This window comes from Coloeus monedula (assembly GCF_965178545.1).
Source record: "Coloeus monedula genome assembly, chromosome: 6".
Lineage (NCBI taxonomy): Eukaryota > Metazoa > Chordata > Aves > Passeriformes > Corvidae > Coloeus > Coloeus monedula.
The window spans coordinates 57,677,720-57,704,227 of NC_138786.1; the positions used below are offsets into that span (position 1 = coordinate 57,677,720).

The 26,508-nt window shown below is 41.9% G+C and overlaps 1 protein-coding gene across 1 annotated transcript in view; it reads right to left on the reverse strand.

Annotated features, from left to right (window-relative positions):
* The window catches only part of BRF1 (BRF1 general transcription factor IIIB subunit), a 172,910-nt gene that overhangs the window by 55,233 nt on the left and 91,169 nt on the right, over positions 1-26,508 (reverse strand). Inside the window, exons 8-11 of the mRNA XM_082283858.1 lie at positions 19,379-19,505; positions 18,033-18,072; positions 17,851-17,943; positions 16,899-17,177 (exon numbers count right to left, since the gene is read on the reverse strand). Of these exons, the coding sequence (XP_082139984.1) occupies positions 16,899-17,177; positions 17,851-17,943; positions 18,033-18,072; positions 19,379-19,505 (539 nt within the window). The remainder of the gene's footprint in view (positions 1-16,898; positions 17,178-17,850; positions 17,944-18,032; positions 18,073-19,378; positions 19,506-26,508) is intronic.

A 26,508-nucleotide genomic window follows, 5' to 3' on the forward strand; every position in this document is an offset into this window, starting at 1 on the left:
TTGGAAAACAATGAAAAAGAGCATGGTTTATGCAACCTACTTGTTGCAACCTGTCGTTCTTTTCTGAGCTTGCAACCCCACTGCCATGACTGAGTGCTCAGAGAACGACTGCTCTGAACAGTATCAAAAGAATTATCTTTTGTTGATGGAACCAATAACCAATAATCAAACTGACCAGTACTCACCCAGAAACATATTACCTAACTACCACAAAAGACATTTTTCAGCGCCAACCCTGGAAATGGTAAGAGCTCCCATGAACAGACGCAAGTCTTCTCCAACCTGTGATTTCTGCACCCAGCAATGCCGAGACCAACCACGGCGCTAGTGCCGAAGATGCCACACACTCACACCTCAGCCTACATTCAAATATTCACCCCCTCCTGCCCGAACAGTTATGGACTTAAAACTTTTTAAAATGGAAACTGTAAAGACAGATTTTTTCTCCGACTTATTGTGCATTTCCAGCCGATCATCAATTCCCTGCTGTATTTTCCTCCTTTGCCTTTTTCTGCTGTTCTTGGCATCTTTTCTCCCCTTTCCCCTCCCCCAGCCTTCATTCTTTTTGGTGCCTTCTGGCCTGTATTTTCTGCATTTTTTTTAAATCTATGCAGGGGGATCCAAGAGTAACAGTTTATATAAAGGGAGAGGCCAAGGAGAAGAACTGATCAGCATCTCAATCAGTTCCCCTCTCCAAACCTCACAAGGGCAGAGTGCTGCCGTTATCTCTGGCAGAGGGCGAGGGCAGTCCAACACCCTGGAGAGCCGACAGCAAAAGCAGCCAGGCTCAGATCCCACTCCAGCCCACTTTCCCCACACTGCCAGACCACTATGTCAAACAGCAAGAGCACTTTACACCCGAGCCAGCCACAAAGGGAACAGCTGGCTTAATATTTAAGTGCTGAAGCATCATTTCTGCAACTCGCCAGGTCTTGCTGTGGGCGCTAAATGCTCTGCTGTCCATCCCTGCAAGCCCAGGATCCTTGTCTGGCCAGCGCTCAGCCACCCCAGCATATGTTTCATTGAGAAGTAAATCTCCTCCTAAACCCCCCCACACCAAATAGAACACAATGGTGAGCTTTTCACTACAGAGAACTTAAAAGCAAATCCTAGAATTTTGCTTGGACTATTTTAATTTTTTTTAAAATTCTGTTCCACCAGGAAAAAATTTAAATGTATACAGCCATATAAATATACAGCATACACAACCTGATCTAGGGGTGGCATCCCAGTCCACGGCAGGGAGGTTGCACTAAATTATCTTTAGGTCCCTTCCAACACAAACTGCACCGAAGAGCTGCTCCAGGTCAAAAACAGCCTTCCAAAATAACTTACCCAGACAAGCAAGAAAGTGAAACGAGTTGAACTTTCCACTTACAACTTTCTTCTAGTCACCCTTACCATCTCTCAGCAAAGGTGGGCTGATTTCTATCCCCTCCTTTGAGGTTCAGAGCTTGTCTTTGGTAGATCTGGAGACAAGCTCAGCAGCAAGCACCAGAAGCCACCCAGACTACCAAAATGCTTCAGCAGAAAATTATTAGCATCAAGACAACATCAAAATATAGAGTATGAAATTATATACCTGAGTCATTATTTAGAGGAAAAAAATCAATTTGTGTCCTGGCCATTTACCACACTGTCCAGGCAGGCTGAATGGTGAGAAGCTGCTAACTGAAAGAAAATTATTAGGTAAGAAATTTCTCATTTTGTTACTCAGCTTCTTCCTTCCTTCATTGCTAATGAGAAATAGCAAGCAGGGAATTACAGAGATGCAGAGAGGAAAGAGAAGGTAAAAATTTCTTCTTATTATTAAATAGAGTAGAGGCAAGAGCAGAAGCTCCCCTATCAAAAGCAAGGTGGGAAGCTGGCCCAAAGAAAAAGCCTCTGAGACGGATGGGGGCTGGACTCAGAGCAGGTATCAGGCAGAGTTTCATGCTGTAGGACTATCAGAGACATGGAGAAGAGAGAAAGGACATGTAAGATCCTGACTGGTTCAGTGATCGGGATCACCAGTGGAGGTTTACAAACATGGAAGTAGGAGATATTTGGTTTGAATTCTTAAAAGGTGGCAGCTACAGAAATGCAGATCCGTGCTGAGAGCATCAGTCCACCGTGCAACGGAGAACTGCAGCCAGCACAGACCACATTTTCAAATAAAAATCACAGTAGTTGCGCTGCTTCTGATTAGATGAAGTGCCATCTTTTGTCTCTGGCCATGCCTAATGGCTGAGAAACACGTAGGTGAAAGTACTTCTTTATCTTGCTGTGGACCAAACAGACCTCTTGTAGGAACCCTGCCCCAGGGACCAAGGCAGTTTTGTGTCCATTCAGGCAACTATATATATGAAGGCTATAAAGATCTCTGCAATCCAAAGTACAGGCATTGCCTGGGTGGCTCCAGGTGCCAGTGGAGCACAGCAAGCTCCCTCGGTCATCTGGCCACGCTGCAGCACACACTGCTGCAGACAGCACAGCTCTGCAGAGACTCCTTGGGAGGATGGGCAGGGGCTCCATCCTCCACCTCCCTCCTCCTCTCCACTGTGTTTTAGTGACTGCAATGAACCTTTTCCCAGATGCACAGTAGACAGAGGAGAAGGATTTTAACATTTTGCCTGCAGCAGCTCTGAGGCCTTGGCATTTGGACAGACTGATCCATAAGCACAGCACAATTAGCATGTTTACTCCATAAACTTGAGATCCATCCATTACAGCGCCGGAATGCTCTCTGACACCACAGCTCTCCAAAAGAAGAAAGTTGTAGAGAAGTTCCTGGAGAATAATTCATCTTATCCTCCAGGAACGGTGGAAAAAGGCACTTCTGTGCACAGGAGGTTTTGGTGGAGTTGGAGAAATAACCTTTTCCCAACAAAGCCCAGCAGCATGATTCACCTACAAAGCATGGAGCCTGTTTCAAAGCCAGCCTTGCAAGCTAATGGCTATCAGAAAGGCCAGCCATCTGCTTGTGCAACCTGTCCTTATGATTAATCTCAACATCTGACTTGTATATAAAGTTTATATACTAGCAGGACTATACTTCATATGTCATTTTAGCTAAGTTCTGCATTTCTGATTTTACAGTTTCTCCTCAATCTGGCCATCCTCTCCAGGTTACAGGCACACAAAGGGCCCTGCTTAAATGTTGATTAGATGCAGAGCAAAGCAAAGACTTTGGAAAGATTTTATTAAGTCTCAAAAAACAGGTAAGCATCTCAAAGAACTCACTGGAAAAGCTAATGTCCTACATCCACATGTAATTAATTCTTTATTTAAATATATTAGGCCTTTACTTAACACAGTATTGCAGAGGCAGAAAGTCACATATCACGTCTCAGTCTCACATACACTGAAAGGATTCATGGCTTTTTCTGCCATGCAGCCATTTTACTGTACAGCATATGGCACAGTATCAGAGTTGTTTTTCTTTAATTAACTGATTAACGATGCCTTCCATGGAGCTTAATCCAGGTTCTCCATAACACACAGTATTATGGCACCCATTATCGGGAACACGACTACGTGCCCACAGCCCGCTGGGAGAGGGTGATGTACTTTTCTTGTATCAGTTCATTTAAACACATTCAGCACCACAGGTAATATTGATTTCTCTGAAATCAGGAAAGTTTATTTTGAATTAATGAAACCAGAGTTATCTTCTGAGAATAAGTTCTGGATAACATTTTACTATTTCATTACAAAATCCCATGAGATCATGATTTCAAATTCAGATCTACCATCCTCTTCTATAGAAAAGATGTTTATTTATATTTTATTTCTTTTACTTCTTTAGGTAAGAATAGATGGATTGTTCCTTATGCTGGTTTTAAGTAGGCAAACTCTTTCCACAGCAAACTGTGCAGTGAAATAAGCCCAGGATAATGGGCTGACAGAAGGGACCGATGAGGGAAGAGCCTGCAAGGTGCACAGACAAAAGCCCTGTCTCCTGAAGGAGTAAGATTTTAAATCTTGCTAGCAAGATAAAGCAGAGAATACTAAAGTCCAGACAAAACACTCCCATGCAATTCCCTTCAGGCCATCAAAACCAACATAAAAATCATTAAATGCTAAAATAAAGCCAAGCAAAGGAACATTACTGTCAGCAACTGCCAACTGAAATGAATGACCCAGGTTGAAAGTGTTTGCTGACGTAGCTACAAGTTGCCACAAAGGCTTGAGGGCTGTGGCAGCAAACTGGTCTGTGGAACAGCTCGAGCCAGGCACGTGGAGCTCGGCTCCGCCATCACCCCCCAGGACCGAGGGGATGAAGCTGGAGCTTTGCCACTCAAGGGCCTTTTGGGAGCAGGACCACTTGCACCCCTCCCTCCAAACCAGGAGCAGCAGACCCAACATAAGGCCAAGGCACTATTTCTGGCAGCAATGGAAAAGAACCCAGGAATTTTGGCCTTTGTCCAGAAGAGGTTTGCAAGTCGATGAAAGCACCTTATAGCTCTGACACCACTGACAGGCACCAGTGTGGCTGTGTCAAGACATCTGTACCCTGGCATCAGATGGGGGAAATCCCACAAAGGAGCACCCAGAGGCTGTGCTGGAGGCTGCAGAGGCACACATCCCAATATCTGCATCCACAAAAGTTGAATTCTCAAGGTGTTGCTCAGCTGCTATCAAGAGACAATTCTATCACCACGGTGACACTGCAATCAACCAGCTTGGCCTCTACCGGCCATAAAATCTTACAGAATATGTTATTCTGTATTTTGCCCAAAAGGAGAGGACAGATTTGAACAATACCAGTCATCTAAATCACAGCCTTAATTGTGCTGGCACTCAAAAAAAAAAAAAAAATGCAAACAGGAACAACCATTTCAGGCTTTTCTGTTAATTTTAGACATTTCATTTTCTTCACATTGTAGTAAAATCAACAGTAGAAATCTTCAGATGCAGCAAAGAGAATGAGGAAAATTGCCAATTTTGGAAGAATCAACAATTAATATTACAGCAGTTAAACCAGAAGAAGCATCCTATATGACACTGTAGGATTCCCTGAGTGTTCTATCCCAGTGATTGCTTAAAAAAAATAATTCAGCAATGAAATGAAATAAAAAATGTTCTCTGTTTATTTTTTTTTCTAAATTACCAACACTGCAAACTCATGCTGGTATTTGCAAGTCAGTCTGGGCTCTCCTAGTTATATATCCTTATTATCATAAAGATTCCACAATTGGAAATTACTTTTCGTGACACTTAAGCCAAAAAGAAAATAGCTCTATTGCATCTGCAGAACCAAAAGTAGTAAATTGTAATAAACATTCATCTTTGTCAGTGGCTCTGCAAACCAATCTGTTCAGCACAAAGGTGCCATTTTTACACAGTTGCTTTATTACTACATAATTATTGATGGATCAGCCAAGTGCTCTCTCAAAGAAGACCAATCTTAAAAACAACCTTGTTAAAAATTTAAGTGTAAACCTTGGGATAAAAACTAGCAACTAGGTTTCATCTGATATAAACTTTTAAAGAGGAAAAAAAAATAAATTGGAGGGACAATTCTGAAAAATGCTACGTTTGAGGCAGGCATGAAATTGAAGCAGACAAGAAACTATAATGTGATAGAAAGAAAGAATTGGGGACATCTGTACTGAGAATAAGCTGTAAGTAGCAGGAGGAATTATCAATCTAGTGATGTGCCAGCTCTCTGCATTTCAATTGCTTCACAGGCCATACCATAAAAATTGTTTGCAATGAAAGAAGTATGAAGCATCCCCAGATTTTATTGCTCCCAGTGATATTCCACCCCATTTATGTGTGTACACCAGTTGTAGCCTTTCAAGTACAACACTGTTTCATATTAGTACCTGTTTAAATTACCTGCCCACAAACATCCTTCGGTGTTCAAAATGCCTCACTATTAAATTTTCTGTTTCAGTCAAAGTACTTCAAGAGTTTCTACTGAGCTTTCAAAGGCAAGGAAGTTTCATGCAGGTTTTCTGAAAGTCAAGATAAAGCAATAAACTTTAAATTTAAAAGGAGGCTTTTTCTGGAGAGAATTCAGTGTACCTTTTTCAATTCCCCCCCTACCTTGTTAAACTAAACTTCTTCATTGCTCCCAGATTTCTAAATGTTGCATTTCTGGAGCTGAACTTCCCAGCATCAACCCTAGTCTCTACAAAGACCCTGCATAAAAAGTGACCTTGGGCCACAACATATCTGGAACTGCCCATTCCAAGTCCCTAATGGATTGTAAAACCTTTCCAGCACTGGTACCTCAGCACAGGCACAAATGCCACTCTCAGCCTCATTCTTTGCTGCTGCAAAGACATGCTCTGAAATGCTCCTCCAGCCCCAGCTGAACTGGGGGAGCTGGTTCCTTCCCCCATGACTCAGCCCTGTTCCCCTTCCTTCGGCTTCACCCCCATCTTCCACTGTACCTGCCAAGGTGTCATTCCCTAATATACATGCATCAAAATAACCCTGCTATTAAAAAAGCCTGCAGGAGCCTGTGACATTTTTGACAGACCCAGGTGAGGGAGGCAACTACATGTGCACTAATGCCAGCAAATAGGAGGGGAATGAGCCAGTAAGGCAAGACACTTCTTAATCTCAACCAACAGCACCCACAACATCCCAACACATCTGCTCTGTCTTAAACTGGAGGCCAAATCCAAACAGTGCAGTATAAAAAAGGGATTTTATCTTTGCTCTTGGGAAAGAACTTGGACCAGGAGCTTTGTGGCAGTCTTGCAGCAGCTACAGATCCATGAGACACAAAAGCAGTTGCTCCCATTAAGTGCAAAAAACTCTGGTTTAAAGTGAGAAGAGAGACTTAATGGAAAAGCAACTTCTCACTGAAGTATGTTTTATTTCATGGAAGTCACTGCCAGAATGCAATACTGCCACCAGTGACACCACTTCATGTTGATAAGATGCTGCTGCATTTCAATACATGACTTTGATGGTATTGGTGGATTTGCGTTTTTCACTTTTAGCCAGAAATTAGTAAGAACCATTAAGCATAACTTCCAAAATCAAGCCAGTGTTAAGGATTTGGTCACTAAGCACTATTTTACTTCCTTCCCATGTGTGAGCACACAGTGGCTTCCCCACCATAACTAAATCAAACATGGCATGTAAGTATTGAATTTGCTGAAAAATGGTACCCCTCCACTCCCTGCACAGCTGTTTACTTCTGGCTTCTGTGCTTCTACCTGTCTCAAGAGCCTTGTTCCTTGCTCCAAATTTCTTTCTAGGTACTACTTAACAACATTATTTACTCACTCTTATTTCATATTCATTCCCTTATTCCTACTACACAGTTGTAGATGTCCAGATCTTTCATAACAGAAAGCAACTTCTACAATATTAGATGTGCATGTATGCTTCAATATGGAAGCTGAGCCTTACCTTAAAACTGCTAACTTAAAAAATAAAGTATCTTCTGCTTCCTTTTACCAAAACTTGGCTGCAGGAACTCCCTAGAGGCAACTGTTTGCAATTTTCCCTTAATTTGCAGCTACCCCTCCCTTGGCAGCCTGCCAGCAGCTCCTCCTCTGTCCGCTTGGGACATTGGCCCAACACAGTCCACCCAACCCTAGATAAAAGAGCATAATTTTTGCTATTAATAACCAACCCAAAGTTGTTCTTATCTGCCCACTTCTTCGGCTCTGCACCACTGTAATTAATGAACACCAAAAACTCTACACACAATTTTTTCAGCCCTACTGAATGCATTCTGGTGAGTGCCTATGAAATAAAATTAAATTGAAAAGCTGAAGACAACAGTAGCCTCATGTTGACAGGTCACTCTGATTCCAGGTCAAAGCAGACTCTATATTTGGCTGCTTTGATTGTAATTGCTTGCAGTATAAAAAATAAATAGCAATTATCTCACTGTCACACAAGAAAAAGAAGACCTAATAAATGAACCAATCCTAAAGTAACACTGAAAAACAAATTATTTCAAAAGCAATCAGGAGTAGTAAAATTCAGTTTCTAAGTTTGTTTTTAACTGCCAACAGTGTCAACATTAATATTCTTCCTCTATTGGATAATATATCCCTTTTAGTTATGAAAGCATTTAGCAAACTAAAAATGTCAAACTACAATTATACAAGGCTAAACTCAGGGCTGTTTTCATCTCCAGTCCACAGTGCCACAGCTGAGATCCCTAATTACAAGGGTCATCTACACAAGTTGCAGTCCAGCCCATGCATCTTTCCTGCTGTGTCAGTCCCACAGATTTAAGACCAACAAACAAAACAGATGAAGTGTTTAGGGGTGTGATGAAGTTAATCCTTAAGAGGATATAGGAATTAGTTTTTCAAACTAAATTCAGAGCTACCAAGCAAAAGCAAAACAACACAACTGCTGCTCGAAACCATTAAAACATTGCAGAAACAGCACTCCATTTACAGGGTTTACTTCAGTGGATTTTCAGTTTCCAGGTACCACCTTTACTAGCTAAACCTGTACCACGAGAAAATAAAGTACTAAATGGAGGATTATTTTAGCTTTTTCAGACAAACCCAAGTGGTCGAGATCCACCACAGCACCACACATGGATTTATGACCCATCATGTTAAACCCAAAGTAGCTAAGCCTTGCAAATCTCTTGGTGCTGTATTTCCCTCTTCCAAGGGCACGTTTTGTGGCTCCTTGACCTGGGTTAATAAGTCTTTATTCTCAATAACAACTGAGACCATGGAGACTCCCTGAACTGAACCCAGGCCTCCACTCTTGACATTTCAGATATCGTGATGAATTGCTTGGATAATATTCTCCTCAGCGGTCAGCTTTGCCTGCAAATTTAGTGTCCTTTCTGTAGCCTCCACACATTTCACTTTCCACAGTTCTTTAAAGAAAAAATTCAGTTTTCACTTGAGTTTTTTGGTGACTTTTTTTCCTTTTTGGCAGAAGAGCAGGGCAGGAATGTCTGTTTCTTCTTCAGAGTCCACCTACCCTAATAACTATGAGCGCTACTGGGCTCCAGTTCTGGCAGGTGCAGAAAAGGATCAAATAATTCTTATACCAGCAGGGAGTTTTTTTAGACAGGTTTCCTGAGTGCCTGCAGGTGTCTGAGTCATCATCACCAAACATCACCTCCCCAGTATTGTTTTAGTCCGCACTTCATGGGGCTGAGGGTGGTAAAACACTGGAACAGGTTGCCCTGGAAAGGGTGGTGGATGCCCCATGCCTGGAAACATCCAAGGTCAGGTTGGATGGGACTCTGAGCAACCTGATCTTGTTGAAGATGTCCCTGCTCACTGCAGGGAGGGTTGGACTAGATGACCTTTAAAGTCCCCTCCAACCCAAACCATTCTGTGACTCTATGATTCTATTTCAACCAAGGTTTAAGAGCAGGATAGTGATCCCTTAGATGGTTACACTTCCACAGATTCCTTGAGAACTGAGCCCCAGAAAGACAGGAGCAATTATAAATGCCCCTGAAAGTATCTCCCATTCTGAGAACCACCATCTTTTCAGATGCTTGGGAGTGCAGAGAGGAGAGAACCTTGAAAAGAAGCCCCAACAGAAGGAAAACCTTAGACTGGCACCTACAAATGCTGAGGCATCTACGTCAACCACGAAACACAGCCCTCCCTCAGTATTTGGGGAACAACTGTTTCTGCAATTCTGTTATTTAGGTACAGAAAAAGGCCCATTTCTAAACCCCCAGCTCAGCTTCTCCTCTTCTCCCTGTCTGCCCAGCTCTGTGCTCCTTAAGCCTAAGCCTAGAGCAGGTAACAGCAGACCTGGACTTCCCATCAAAACAATGGAAAACAATGGATAAAAAAACCTGCTGGGGCTGACTGCTTCTCCTTGCTCCACTGAAAAGCAGGATCTATGCCACAGCACACATATGTCGATTATCTCACACGGAATGACACACCAGAGCCCCTGTTCCACACATCCAACCTCTCCAAGCCAGAGACACAGCCTTGCTGCCACCTCCTTCTCCAATAAGCCCGTGGCCAGCAGCCAGCTGAAGCAGCCAGAGGAAAAAGCAGCTTTTTGCCTTTTTTCCCTCAAGCAAGGGAGGGTGAGGCCTTAAGTGGCTGGTTAGACCCATCAAAGAGAAATATAAAGCTTTTACACTGCTCAAACTGAAAATAAAGCTCATTTTCCACCATGCTTTTATTGGAGAAATTCAAGACAGAAAAGACACATTGCCCACTGCAGTCACGACAAGGCAGGCAAAAAAAATCCAAGCCTGGAAAAGCTTTCAGGATTTTAAAACATTCCGCATTCCAGACCAGAATTTTATCAAACAAACAAACAAACAAAAAGAAGAAAAGGAAAAAGAAAAAAGAAAAAGGAAAAAGAAAAAGGGAAAAGGGAAAAGGGAAAAGGAAAAGGAAAAGAAAAAGAAAAAGAAAAAGAAAAAGAAAAAGAAAAAGAAAAAGAAAAAGAAAAAGAAAAAGAAAAAGAAAAAGAAAAAGAAAAAGAAAAAGAAAAAGAAAAAGAAAAAGAAAAAGAAAAAGAAGGAAGAAGGAGACAGAGAAGGGCATAAAGAGTCTTTCTTCTCTAAAACAGTTGGGGTAGGAGGGGGATAACAGGACAGCCAGGCTGGTCAGCCAGGTGCTAAGGGCATTCATTCACAGGAAACAAGGCCAAGTAAGGTTTAACAGATGGGTCTTCTTCACTTGGCTCAGGAACCTGAATCCAAATTTCCAGTGTCTTTTCCTGACCCCAGCACCCATTACTCTGGGGCACTTCTTTTCAACCAAGACTTATGACAAAAATGACACAAATTTTCCTGTAGGGAGTGTCTCTATTGATAACCTGATCCTTTGGAAAATTCCTAGAACAGCCACAAATGCTATAAAAATGTATTCACGTGATTCAGCTTATGCTTTCACTCAAATTTATCCCCTGGATGGCTCTAACAAAATGCAGGTTTCTCTCCAAAACCCCTCTCTAAATTTGTTTAGAAATCTTTCAGCCAAACTCTATGATTAGTTTTCATCCCTTAACCTTTCTAGTTACTCAAGGCATGAATATGGAATGAATTTATGGCATTCCTATCCCTTACTGAAATGCAAAGATCCTACATGAAAAAACACGCACACAGATTTTGGAGTGAGACATGCACATGCAGTGCTTGTGTGTGAGTGATATACATAGCCAAGTAAGAAAATCCTGTCATCTGTAATTCATACCCAAGACTTCAGGTATCAAAAAACTGCACTCAAAGCAGCTGGTGGTCTCATATTACCACGCTGGCTGCAGCAAGCTCTTCACATCTCATTAACGGCGTAATGAAGGCTCAATCAGGGATACAGCCTGTCAAGACTGCCAAGCACCAGCATATAGAGGCCAGAGGAGAAAGATCAGCTTGTACCAAGGTTTTTATTGTTTAGATCTCAGAATTGGGAAAGAGCAAGTCCTGCCACAGAAAATATTTTCCAGTGAGCAAACGGCACACGGAGACAAAGATCAAACCCTCAACGTGCTTGGAAGGCTTTGCACAAGGAAGGTAGCACCAAGCAGGTCACGCACAAGGCTCATTTCCACAGGTGGGGCACAAAACCTGTGAGGCAATGGAGGTGCTAAAGCCAGAGGCTAGAAGAGCGATCAGGACGGGGACACGCATGCTTGCACTGATGACCAAGTGCCCTTTGAGTATGTAACACAATTAGCACTAAACTCAGCACCTTTATTTCTCATGTATGCAGCAATTATTTGTAATAGGGTTTCATAATGTTCTCTCTACTGATTATATCCCAGAATCAAAGAATAACAGGTTGGAAGAGACATTAAGGATTATCTGGTCCAACCTTTCATAGTCTACACAAGATGGCCCAGCACTCTGTCCAGCCAAATCTTATCAGTGTCCTATTTTGAGGTATCCATCACTTCCCTGGGGAGATTAATCTGAAGGATGATCTCACTGTGAAAAAATTTTCTCTTCTGTCCAATCAAAATCTCATCCATTACCCCTTGTCTTTTCCATTTGACTCCTTGCAAAAAATGAGTCTCCATCGTCCCTGGAGCCACCCTTTAAATACTGGAACATGGTGACAAGCCTCCCCTATGACATCTCTTCTCAAGACTGAAAAACCCGTATCTTTTTGTATGCAACATATACATTTATGTATTTCCAAACAGTTTGCACTGATGTATTCAGACAAAATCTGAGGAAGAAAGGATGCTGGAAGAAGAAATCAGTTCAAGGAGTCCAACAGGGGTCCAACACCCAACCACTGAAGAAGCAACAACTGTGCCAGCAGCGAGCCTGCTGCTCACCATCCTGCAATCCATGCTGGGATCCCGAGTGGGGTCAGCAACCCTCCTTGGCACATGCATCTGTCAACAGCCCTTCTCCAACCATCTTTAGCCTGCAGACCCTCAAGCACGCTTCCAGGGCAGCTCAGACCCTGCCAGAAATGTTGCATTTCTGCTATCTCCCCTGCCCACAGTGCTGCTGGCACGGGTCATCTGCTGCTGTTGAAAAAAAGAAGGAGGATAGAACACACATGTATCTTTCCTTGCTGTGTGAGGGAGCTGAATCTGCTCATGGAAGGACTGGTGAAGCCCCAAGGCCAGGACAATGGATGAGGTGGGAGCTGGCAGCTGCAGGGGATGAAATGCAGAACACAAGAGTAAGACCCAGGAGGATGAGCCCATCCCCACCTCATATCAGATCACCTTTAGCCACTTTTCACATCCTCCTTGAAAAAGAAGCTGAACAGTGCTGGTACACAGGGACAAGGACTATGATCAATGAACAGTGCCTGCATGGGGTCCTTAACACCCACAGAAATCAATGGCAATATCTTTCAACCTCAGCCCCTGTCAGATTATGCTTGCAGCAGTAATGGAGGCGTAAATACGAGGAGCAAAAAATGAGCAAACTGCTAATTGTGAAGCTTTCCCATGTATTCTCAGTGAAATTAGCAGTGAATGCAGGTCGCTGGGTGCCTAACCAGGCACAAGATGGTACTTGCTCGGCGATTGCTCACTGCTAAAGCCGCTTACTTTCATGGGGGCATGCAGGAGCACGTTACCACCCACCGCACACACATTACTTGAAATTACTGCCCTAAATGACTGCATGTGAATTTTAATTCAAAACAAAGCCTAAATCAGGTCTCAAACCGTACCTAGATTATGAAGGGGAAGTTATATAAAGTTATTTGGTAAACTACACCCTGTATTTTACCTTTATCTCTGTTATTATCAGACCTTTCCCACTTTTTCTTCATGTGGCAAGAGATGAACTGGTAGAGTACAGACCAATAGGGAAAGGACAAGGCGATAGTCAGCAAACACCAGAATGACAGAAACACCAAGAAAGATGACAAAGTATTTGAGGTGGTAAAAAAGGGACATAAAAATAAATTGCAGAGGGAAATTTCACACCAAAGGATGGTATTTCTTGAGAACAAACTCCACGATATTTGACTGTGACAGTCTCCTAAATGAAATAGTGCACTTTTTTTCAGGAACTGAGAATCAGAAAGAGCATGTAGAGTGTGGAGAGGATGCTGGGATGCTGCATGGTCAGGAAAATGGACAGACTGATGTACCTGATCTCCATCTCTGAAACTGAGATCTCACCATAAAGCACTTTTATCATGAAGAATAAGAAAGAAGTCATTTGCAGAGACTCAAACAGTTTTCAGCTTCAAGTCTCTGCAAATTAATACACTTTGTAGGAAAAAACAGTCAAATGTAGTGTTTATTCTAAGCACTTTACTGCTTCAGACTCATTAACCTGGTATCTTACATGCTGTCTTTGTAATGCAAATTTGCTAAAATACTGTGCTTTTCATAAAACATTCATACAGACAAGCTCACACTACTCAAATACCAATTGTAAGTGGAGCAAAAATACACTTACTTTTTCCTAATATTTCGGCTCTGCACCTAAGTCTTATCTGCACAAGCAGTTTGTGAGAAGCCTTCTGCTGCTGCTGCTGCCACTGTAGCACAAAGGTGGAAGATTTCCCAAAGCAGCTGATGTAGGCAATTATAAACTGAATTACCACATGCCAAAGCCAAATAAAAAGACTTTGTAGAAGGTACCTGCAGCAGAGGTTTTTTGAGGAAGAGAGATCATTACAGAGAGGAGGAGAGATATCCTGCATTTAAGGCCAAACATTGCACATACTGCACCTGTTTGCAGAGCTCCTCTTTAGGAGCCACCTGCCCTGCCTGCAGCACATCACAGGAGTCTGCTGGGCACCCTCACCGTGCAGCGCCAGGCACACTGCTTCCAACTGCTGAACTGGCTGGACAGGATACATCCATCCAACAACATGGGCAGCCCAGCAGGAGATACTAAATCATCTCAATAAGGTCTCCAGCCCAGCTTGACCCACACAGTGAGAGATGACTCAGGGCTGGAGAGGGCTGAGGGAAGGGACAGGTTCCTGGTTTATGACTTACACAGCTGTGGAGAAGGACCAGAACATCACCTTAAGGGTTCAGTGTTACAACAGCACTCTCCCTCCTCCAATGGACTTGGATCTTGGAACATGAACTACCACAGCAAAGCCATGGCCTGCTGAGATTCACAATACAAATTGCACGAAACCAAGTTCAAATACATAGGATAAATGCAGGAAATTTTGGGAGCTTTCCCTCCTCCCTCCACACTTACCAGCTACTTTTGTTTCAAGACAATCTGTAACTGTGTCATCTCAAATTATTAACTCTGAGCAACTGCTCTCATCCTGTATTTAGTTTTGAAAACTCTCATTTCTTTTTCAGGCCTGAAGAAGGGCCCACAAACCTGGAAAATGTCTTAAGTTTTACAACTGTACCAGTTGGTCTGACAGAAGAAGATACTACCTTTCCAGACTTCCCAGAGCTATGAGGCAGAAGTCAACAACATTGCCTGAGGTGCCAGAATCATCTACACTGGTTTTCATCAGGTTCAGAGCTACAACACAAAGGTAACCAACATGAGGCATCTTAACAAGAGGTTTTCTGTATTCTGCATAACAACATGCCAACTGCAAGCCAGATGTACTTCCCAACCTGTCTGCTAGACCTGGTTCCCACTCACCCAAAACACATCAAGGTTCCATTACAGCTTCTGAGCACAGGGGACTTCCTGAAGGAAACCAGGTCCTCAGGGGGATGATGCACACACACATCACTGGGATGCACCCACACCACACAGGCACAGCATGGCAAGGGCCTGGAGGCTGGGAACTGCACCTCAAACGACTACCCTGCAGTACAGGCATAACCAAAGTGAATCAGGCTTAACACGAAACTTTTAAATTGTTAAAATAAATTAGCAGTCACAAACACAAAACAAAACAAAACAACAAAGAAACCCATCCAAAAAAACCTCAAACACCCTCCTCACCACCCAAAGAAAACCTCCAAATCCAACAAAGATTCGGGCAGGACCTATAATCAAAATAAAACCGAAACAGTAATTTTGCATATGAGCTTCATAGCATGTTAAGAAAATAAGTACTTGTTCAAACACCTGCAATGATTTCTCAGATTCAGGAGAAGAGAGTGAACATACTGAAACCTGGTTGGTTTCGAAATTCAGTTCATTTGGCACATCCTCCACTTTTGCAAGAAAACAAACAGCAAAGGCAGACAAGCCATGGCATGAGCAGCTCTGCACTCTCCTGCCCACCTGCCTGAAGCCCAACTCAGAGGAACCTCCCTGGCTACACCAGCTTAGCTTCATCTTTACACTCAGTCCTCAGCCTGTCCATTAAAATGGTCAATAGCAATGCCAGCTGAGAAACGTCCATCACTGGGAACTCCTTTTTACAGGTCACTGGCCAACCAGACAACAACAGCTTCTAGCCATGACTGACCTCTCTGCGACACGAACCGCTGATTTCCAGGAGAAAGACAAGCCATGAGCCATCCATTTTCTTAATCATAATTAAAACAAAACCAAAACCACTCAACTGTTTCTATATGAATTTGTTTGTACAAAATAAAAATGTGCAATCATCCTGCTACTTTTCTGGAGACTGAACACTTATGTAATAAGAATCTGAATGCATTCAGTTCATCTACTGTTGAACAGAAATCAGCATCACAACAATCTGGATAAGGAAATGTTCTGCTGCACAGACCTCCAAGCAAGCTGACAAAACAGATTCAGATGGGTGTGTCTTATGATGGAAAAATTAACTGTGATAAAGAATAAAATGCCCCTTAGATATGTTGTTTTCAGAGTCATTAAGATGCAAAAGGAGTTTTAAAAAAATGCCGTCTCCATAAAGTTCAAGCTCATGTATGAAAAAGCAAACAAACCTGCCTGGATGACTGGCTGTTTGCAATACTGGCTCTGGCAACACTGGCTTCTTTAGTTGATCAGTCCTGCTCCCAACTGTTCTATACAGAGCTGTATGATGCAGATAGATCTGGGGGTTTTAAGAAAAATGGAGCAAAACCAGCACAACACACACTGAAGTCTGTATTAAAGAAAAAAGCTTAACACCAGTTACTTCCTCTTGCAAACATTTTTAATGTTTGCTATTTGCAGAGATTCTCAATCAGAGACAGACTGCATCATGTTTGACTCCAGTGAAATGTCTCCTGAGAAAGTCTGCCTTGATCTAAGATTCTCATACTTGGGTTTTAATTTCCAGTTATATTTACAGGAATCTGCTTCCTCCAATTTCCTAATTGAGAATCCATGGCTTGAAATATGCCCATCAGCTATCATATGACTGCAAATCAACTATCTACTTAACCAAGAGATACACACTCTCAGGCTTCAGAAAATAATTAGGCACCCCAGATTTTCCTGCAGCTTCCAGAAGAGCAAATGTCAACAACCACATCAACAGCCAAGACCACTGGTCCCCTCCAGCCTCACAGCTCCTGTACCCCGACATCTCAGTGATTCACGGAATTGCTACCACAGTAACCAAAAAGATACATGGAAATGACACAACAAACCCACAACTGGCTGTCTGTGTCCAGTTCCTGCTCTGAGCTGAACTCCTACTCACCAGGCTCTTGGTCCTTAGTGGATATGCACTCTTTGATGGACTCGGTTATGCCAAGACTAGCAGCAGTGGGGAGTGGGCCAAGCAAGGATTCCAGTGCAGGGGGTCTTACAAGAGTTTCATTTCCATTTCTGCATTCTCCATCTTCATTACTTTTAACTCTATCCTTCTCATTAAGTTCATCATAAAAGTCCTTGTTTAAGTGATTAGCAGCTGCTTCTAGTTCCTCATCTTCTGCCTCCTCCTCTCCAAGTATGCTAGAGGCATTATCTTCTATAGAATCTGTAAGGGGAGAAAACCCAACAGATCACTGCATACCATCTGTTACAGAAACTAAATAAATAGAGAAGCACTCAAAAATCTTTAGAGGTAATCTGTAAAAGAAATACACAATATTTTAGTTCAATGTATGAATACATGGAGTTTCCAGACGCTCTTCAAATTCATTACCTTGAGTATTAAAATGTATTTTTGTGACTACAGTCATCATTTAAAACAGAAGCATCATCTTATCACATTAGGTAAAAGGACTTTGTGAGACAAGTCAGCTATTTCCTGGTATAACTGCAAATTAAAAATAGCCAGTTCAACCTGCACATAGCCCTTCCATATGGGAAGTCAACTGGGGAATTTGGCGACAGAAGGGTCTAGATACTGGTCCACTGCACTTTCAGTGATGAAAAGAAACATTCTCAGGTGCCAGTGCCAAGCTTATACTGCACCAGGAAAGAAAAAAACTGAAATCATTAATGAACTATCCCTGCAATGAACAATGTGGTTGTTTTGAAGACTCCTTTATGAACCACGTATTTGGAAGAGAGAACCCCAATGCAAGAGATCTTGTACTGTGAAAACATATATATGATCACATTTATCACCATAACATTCATACACTTCAGACTGCCAGATCTGAACTCAATACTATTTAAGGAGTCATAAGACTTTATAGACTTACCATCTTTAGTGAAATTTGCAAATACGCCTTTTGCTTTTGGTCTACTGTTTTCTAATTCAATCTCTATTTCATCTTGGTAGCTCGATATTTCTCCTGTGGTGTTGAAATAAAAGTAAAACTCAGCAATCATTGATGTAATATTGAAGAAATGAGTGATATGTTACACTAAACACAACTTATACCTTCAAAATCCTCCAGCTTTTTTGACAGTGCCTTCTCAAGCTGAAATGACAATAAACAAAATAAACATTAAATTACTAAAAAAATATGCACAATTTTGAACTGTTTGTGAGCTGTATATAGACACAAAGAATGGCAGGGTATTTCAAAAGCATAAGCAGGTTTTGAATCACCACTGAAATTACTTTGTAGTGTTAGACAGGTATGACAGACAGGTCTCAAAATACTAACCAATTTCAAATGTTATCTCCCCCATCTCTGTACTTCAAAAGGAGCCTTCTCTCTGGCAAGCTGCAAATAAAAGGCCTCATTCTCCAGCAGTCAGACTCTGTGACTGTGCCTATAGATGTGGGAAGTGCAAGGACAGTGCTAAGACTGGAGTGTCCACACCAGACAGAGCACACTGGTGATAGCAGAGTGAAGCTCTGACCTACAGCACCTGGCTGGTTCTTGAGAACATCACTAATACCCCTACAGACCTTAAATGATAGCACAGTTAGAGCAAACATAAACCCTAACAAACCAATAATGTAAGAATTAACTATGACAGCAGTAAAATCTTCTCTGCTGCCAGCTTTACTTCATGATTTGTAAAGAAATCAAGCCACATGAGAACTAATCTCTGTGGAAGTAGGTGGTGTACCACACAAAACCACCAGCAGTCTCATTGAAGTAAATGGGTTATTGTTTTCCTCTCTATTTAAATAAAGTTCCGTGTAATGGCACTTCTCCTGATCACAGGTATCACCTTAAAAACAGTGCACATTTCTGATCTGTGACATTTTTAATTGGGAAACTATCCCAGTGCTGCAGAATGGAATGGGTTAAACATGAACTTGTTCAAAATGGTACAGCACGAGCTATGAGAAAGATGCAGAAAGAAGAAACTGCAAAAATCACATCTTTTTGCACAGAACAGAACACCATGGTGAAGACTGCAGAACATCCTGCAGCAAGATAAGCAAGTGCACAAAAGGAAAAGTAACATTACAGCTTGCTATGCATTAGCTAGCACGGACAGAACAAATGGAAATTGTTATACAGAGGCTTAAACAGTATAAGTATCTGTGCCTCTGTTCAATAAATGTCCTTCCATCACCAATGCTTGGTCCATGTGTGTTTCAATCGTCATTATCCATTTGCCAATAAATCAAAAAATATCTTTAGTTAATGGGTATCATATGCTCATCTAACTAATGCTCATCCTTCTCTCAAGGACTTCGAAATAAATGTACTAAACCTTACCAAGGGCTGGTCAGTTAGGATTTAGCATTAACTGATTCAAAAGGGAATGCGCAGAGGGAGGAGAGAGAAAAGAAACACAGAAAATACCAGATTCAGAATTTACCTGCTGTATCTTCAATTTTTTTTGACCAGCTGTAAACGAAGGAGGATCACATTCTTCTTCCAAGTCAATCTTCATAAACTCATCTATGGTTAGCTGACTGGTTGGTGTATCTTCAAATTCTGTCAACCTACCAAAGCATATAGCACATGACCAAAACATCCTCAAGAACTCCTTTGAAAGTAACAAAATTTGCAAGCTGCCAAGCTATGGAATAAACATGTCATCCTTAGCAACTCTGGCTCAAACACAGACTACATTAAAACTGAAGTGCTACTAATTGTTTCATCTGCTGCAAAGAAAGTATCTTTTCATATCCCAAATTAGCTTTTGATTTATTAGAGTATGTAACACACATTTTTTTTTGATGAACAAAGATTGAACAGAAATACTGCAGCCCCTACGGTCAATTAAGTAGAGACAAAACTAAGACAATAAACACGGCTCATTCCTCCCCTCTCGTTGCTTTTGTTATCAACAGCAACAACAAAATGGATTCACCAAATAAAATATCTGTCATCATAGTTTAGGAGTATGCTCAAAAATCTTCCTGCTATGTCAGCATGATTAACTTACACAAAGCAAATGTTAAAGTAACGTCTCTTAAGCAGGCTGGAAGAGGGACAAGAAATAACTTTCCCAGGATGCACAGAAGCAGTGGTAAAATAAATTGATCATTTTCACATCACACAGATGAAATAGATGGATGAACATAATTTGACAATAATAAACTTTGAATTTGTTTAATGTTTGCATTTTAAAAGTCCCTACCTATGTGAGAGACAGGACTGGCTTCATGGGGAATTGCCATGAAAGCAGCTGAATCTTTCAGAGGAATTCAATCTTAAATAAGATCACGTGGTCATAACTTAATCCACAAACACCAGCATTTTATACAGGTGGCTGAGAACGAGCACATCCATTTTACAGATGGAGAAAATGAGACAAAAGGTTAAGTACAAAGCCAGGTCAGGAAACGTCTGGCAGAATGTTCCTCTGACAGAAAGTGCCCTTTTAATAATATCAACATTTTCCATGGGAAAATGGCAATGATGGGTCTGCAGCTGCTTCGCTGGAATATTCCCATCTTCCAGAGGAAGCAGAGCTGACAAAGGCTTCCATCTGCAAAGCTTAGGAACTAAAAATGGTGATTCAGTGCTCTCAGCACGGGACCTTTTTGCATTTCTCTCCCCCTAAAAACAGTTGTGGTTTTCTCCTCAGTTTTCTCCTCTACCTCTGGTTGCAACGAAACTCCTTCCGAAGGAGGAATTTTCTCTAGGACAGAAATTCAGTTTCTAGCCAATACCAGGGTCAAAGCCAAGAGCACGGAGCCACATTCTCCTGCTATATCCTCATCAGTCTCTGTGTTTCTTCCTTTATAAATTGAGGAGCAAGACATGACAGCCCGTACGGAGGGGTGTAGACAGGCTGTAACTTTGCCCGGAGGCATCCCACTCCTGGAGCAGAGGCCAGAGGACACAGGCAGCATCTCATGCCATGAAATGCACAGAGAGAGCCAGGCACCTCTGTGTAACTCCAACAGCAAGCAGCACTGAGCCAGTGCATGGTATGCCAGCCAGAATTAGTGCTGCTGAGGATAAGAAAGCCTCTGAAAACTAGACTTGCTTTTGGAATTCAAGCATCTCCACAAAGCTCCAAATTAGCCATGTACTTGAGAGTGACTGACAGCCCAAACCCTTCCCTCAGAGTACCAGGGACCAGCTCCCTCCTCCTCTCTTTCAGATCAAATTGGAAAGGAGAGGAGGATGCTGTTGGCAGCAGCAGCACCCAGCTTTTAATTAAAAGACTAGAAATCTTTCTCGGCGTTAAAGGGCTTCCAGAATGCATTACCCACCTTCCAGGAGGGAGCCACATCTATCAGGCTAGAGGTAAAACCTGGCTAGGGCACTGTTATTATTATTTTAATTCAGGATTCACTTAATGTCAAACCCATGTATCATTTGAGGAGCATGGATCTTCCCAGTCACCATCATTAAAGAACAGCCATCCATCTCTCCACGAATTAATCATGTACTCACAGGCAGCCCCGCTTCAGCAAGACTCTTCCTCCCAACCAGCCTCGCCTTGTTAAATATTACTCTCCTCCCAGTGTTAAAAGCCAAGGTGCACTTTGGCAAAGACACACAGTTTGTTTACTCAACACTTGCTCCGAGTCTGAGATGAGCTGCCAGAGCCAGAGCCCCACCAAAGTGGCACCACCTCTGCGCATGCCAAGCAGCCAGGAAAACACCAGGAGCAGAACCCATGAAGTCAAGCTGGGGACAAGATGACCATGCCTGGGTGTCAGCACCTAACCCCATGCACGTCTGCCTGCAGACACTTCAGGCTCTGTCTGTCCCTCTCCTGTCCACAGTGTCATCTGACTCACATCACGTACCCTGCACCCATCAGAGCTCAGCCCTGGGGTGAGCCAATGTGCTGGAGCCAGCACGATCTCCAGATGAAGCACCAGCTTCCACCCTGAGCTGGAATGGCAGGATGGGTCTCTCCCTACAGCTCCGGCGTCTCTGCACTAGGACAGGGCAGAGCTACATCGTGTGTGCTGCCAAGGAGCTCAGACCCACAGCATGGCACGGTTCAACCATCTGACCGGGCCACCAGCACCCAGTCCCATGCCCGTGCCCTCCTTTCCTCAGTCCTGATGCGAGCCAAGCAGGGCAGGGCTGACCACCCGGTGGGGAGGGCTGCCAGCATCACAGTTTAAGCACAGACTGGTGGCGATGCAAGTTTAGAGCACCATGTTATTTTTTCACTTCCCTCAGGTCTTGCCACCAAGGCTCTAGCCCTCCTCTCAAAATGAGGAACCACCCCTGATGGTCAGGATACCAGCTTGAGCATCATCTCCGTGGGAGAGCAAGCTGCACACTCAACATTTTCTCCTTTAACTTGATATAAATAAATACCTGCGTTTACCAACCACTCGCCTGCCTCAACATTTTACATTGGCTGATATCCTGTCTACAAATTTTTAAACATTTCTTTAATTTTATCCACTGTTTGGACACATGCCACCAAGGCAACAAACTGATGCTGCAGCAGTCTGCACCACATGAAACAAAGCAGCATTAGTTTGGCAGTTAAGAAAAACTGACGCAACCTTAATTATAAACACAATAATTTTGGGGGCAAGGGAGTGGCTTCATGAAAAAAAAAAATAGCTACAGGCTATTTTTCAAGTCCCACATAAAAATGCTATCCACGTTCATTTTTCACTTTTGTTAACCTACAAAAATTTAATAAGAGTTGCCACTTTAAGTTATGCACAGACAGAGGGAAAATAAACAGATATACAAATTAAAATATTATTTCCTTGGCATAAATTCAAAAGGGCTCTAAAAATTGAAATTTGGCAGACAAGGATCTTCTATTTATAGTCAAAGCAGAGGCAACCACTGCAGCTCAGGCTAAGATTCAACTTCCAGGATAAACCGTCCTCTTCGAGTTTCTCACAGCAAACTCTTTCAAGCAAATTCCTTTGGGAGAAAAGTTTTTCCAGAGCCTGGTGTCATCTGCCTCTAACTTCAACCCTTTTTTACAAAGAAAAATTTCCACAGTTGTTGTTTCATCCATTTACAGACAAAACCACACCTCTGCTTCTGATAAAGCACTTTTGTGCACAAACCAGCAAACCGATTCTGTTCACACTTAATTTAACTCCCAATAAGGGAAAATGGGTCAATCATTTTGAAGTTACATGCAATGTCCTTTTTACTTCGTTTTGTTCCAGGGATACCCTCCAGTGGAGACTCCTGAATCCAGTCTACAGTGATGGAAAAAACAGACTCGTGTGTGCAGCTGAGGGCTCGGTTTTAATGTTTAATTGAGATTCTGCAAGCAGTGGGGTGCGACGAAGCACACAAAAGAACAAGGACTTCTGGAGTCCAACTCACAAATGCTTCAGAAGCCCAAGTTCAAAGCCCAAGAGGGACTTCTAAGCAGAGACCATTTAGGAACAGCCACGGTGTCCTCCTACCTATAGACAATAAGCATCAAGCTCTAGAAAGCAGGCAGCATGAGCAGAGATTATGTTGTGCTGCATCTCCATACAGAAGGGCAAACAAGTTACAACTTCAGAGACAGTTGTTTTTTAAAGAGGGAGCATGGGGTTTAGCCTGAGCCATCAGCCTTTAAGTTACCTGTTGTGAGAGGTCTTTTTAAAGTATTTAAAGTATTTTATCAATACTTTAGAAAAATAATAAGCTGAATATGACACACTGTTAGCAGAAATATGTGAAAAAAAATCTTTATTGCAAGACAAACTGGTGCTGGTAATTAAAACTCCCCTGAGTTTTCCCAAATTAACAATATAATTAAAACCGTAAATAATAACTTACATGGTATCTACATAATCTTAACTGTCATATCAATTACAAATATTCTAGTAATAGATCAGCTGATTTGACACCTCAGACAATTCCAAACTCTGGAAAAGTAAGGGATGTACTTTTGTGTCTTAGTGAAGAACCAGAATACTGCAGAACATCCCCACTGTTTTAACTTGACCCTAATCAGTGCTTCCAAACCTGTGCACTCACAGGAGAGAAGCTCAGCATTCACACTGGTGTTCAAACCATCACTGTTTCTATACCACAAATCTAACCATCTATTGCATCATCCTTCTCTCCTTATTTTTTTCCAAGCCATACAATGTTTAGACATGAACTATTTATGGAAGTATGTGAACACATACCCTAAAAGTGATACTCAATATAGAACATGTATCAGAAACAGTTATTAAATGCTTCCTACATGACATAACAAAAACTTTTTCCAGTAGCCACCAGTAAGTAGAGTAAACAGTACTTACCAGTAAGTAGAGTAAACAGAAGAGTAATCTCCTGATATGTAAACATTGTACATATATATACTTTTACATGTACTTTCAGCAATATAAAAGGTAGTTTTAAGCCTGTATGAATGAGTAGCTCACTACTAAAGGTAAGGACAAAATCAGAGGTGATCCAGTTGCTGTGGTTTTGCAGCTTATAACTTATCACTCGAGCTGTGCTAAATTAGCCTGTCTGTTCCCTGCCCAATACAACTGTTAAGAGAAATATTCTCACCTTTAAACAACTTCCAACATTAATATACATCACCTTTTTTGCAATGGACTAAGAGCATACACACACAGTCATTTACTGCCAATTAATAGGTGAGTGATAATTTATGGGGCTCATTTGCTGGCAACTCTCTGATGTTTCTCTAAGTATTAAAAACAGGTACCTCTAAAGATTGTACTAAATAAAGCACCCTTTAGAATTAGTTCCTGTTACTTGCTCACACCAACACAGAGATTTAAAACTGTCACAAATTCGTTAGCATAAATTTTAAAGACCCAATTCTACAAATGCTTACACACAGAGTTAACTTGCATTAACACTTGTGGCCCACTGTCAGCCTCTGGATAATCCCACTAGCAGACATCTCTGGGCATCCCAGAACTCTCTCAGTCCAAACCACCTGAAAATTTTTGTTCTTTTTTTTCCCCCTGATTCAAATGCTCACACCATGCTAACGAAACAAAACGTGTTAGCATTCCTTAAAATTCTGCTTCATTAGTGTGGTTCCTCTGCTGTGGTCTGCCAAAAGCACTCTATGATCTCCTGGAAAAGAAAAATAGAGCTGCTTAATTTCTTAACAGCCACTCAGATGAGGAAAGTCAAACAAAGGAAAACTATTTACAAGATCTAAGCCTGAGTTAGTGTGAATAAATTACTGACTGTTTCAAAAGTAAGAGTCACCAATTTTGAAATTATATTTTTAAGTATGATGTACTAAAATATATTAGGGATCTAATTAATGTATTAACTTGCTAACTGTATAGAAGCTGGATTTATAAAAAGGAACATTGCCTGTGAAATTGGATTCCTCAGAAATAAAACCTTTTTTTATTAAACCAGACAATCCACCTTAGAAAGGTATGCAGTATCAGCCCACATAGATCAAGCTGTATTTTACTCACCATACTAGAAAGGTTTCTAGAAATCATCTGTAAGCCATTTGAATTGATTTAACTGGAGACATGAGATATTTCTCAATTTAGCTTATGGCAGCAGCCACCAGTGAAGGAGCTGCTTGGTTGCTGAGCTGAGATCAGAGCAGACATCACCACAATCTCCTTTACATGAAATAAATTTCCTGGCATTCTAATTGCTTCTCTCCACATCACACTTCAACCAAGAGCCCTCACACAACTCTGGCATTCGGAGCATCCTTGGCCCCTCCATGCTCAAACACCTTAGGTCACCAGCTCTCAGTGATCCACAGGATACCCTCCACAGAATTTTAGCACGGCTGTACTTGGATCACAGCCCAACACTGACTTCCACACACCTTTCCCTTTGGTCCCAGCCTTGATAGGGCTTTGATGCTTTGAAAAACAACAACCTCACAGCCACCTCACAGCTACCCAAGTCCCTGTTTCTTTCCCTTCTCATCCTGACTCCAGACTCATGCTCCTAGCCTTGCATGCTCTCACAGGCATCTCTCCAGCTTGAGACAGCAATGGGAGCTTGGACATGAGGCTTATGCCAGCCATATATTATAGAAATTAAAAAAAAAAAAAAAAAAAGCTGCAGGCAGTACACTCAGTACATTTATCTCTATGCATAAATCTTTAATTTTTCCAGAAAATTATCACCTCAGTCATTGAAAGAGCTGTAACAGGGTCCTCAGGATATAAGCAAAGGACCGCATTTATCAAAGTCCCTGCAGCATCTACAACTGGTAAATGAAGCTCCTTCGTAAAAGGTCTTGTCCTCCTTCCCGAAACACTATTAGGCAGTGAGAAAAAAAGCATTCACCCCAAAAATGAGATGTTTAAACCCATTCCGGCCTTTCATTCCAATTTCTTCTAAATGAAGCTTTACTGCTTCTGAAGTTCATCACAAATAGGTTTTTTAGCAGACAGTACTTTATGGAACTGAGAAGAAGTATTTTTTATGCAAAAAGCAGTTCAATTTAAAGATAAAGTGAGCAAGCCAAAGCGGCAAAATGCAAACGTTAGGAAAGATAAGCTGATTTTTTTTTATTTCTATCGAAGAAGTGCCTAAGATCTTCAAACAGGCATAAGGGCCACGCAGTATTAGATAATGCACAATGGACAAGTATCA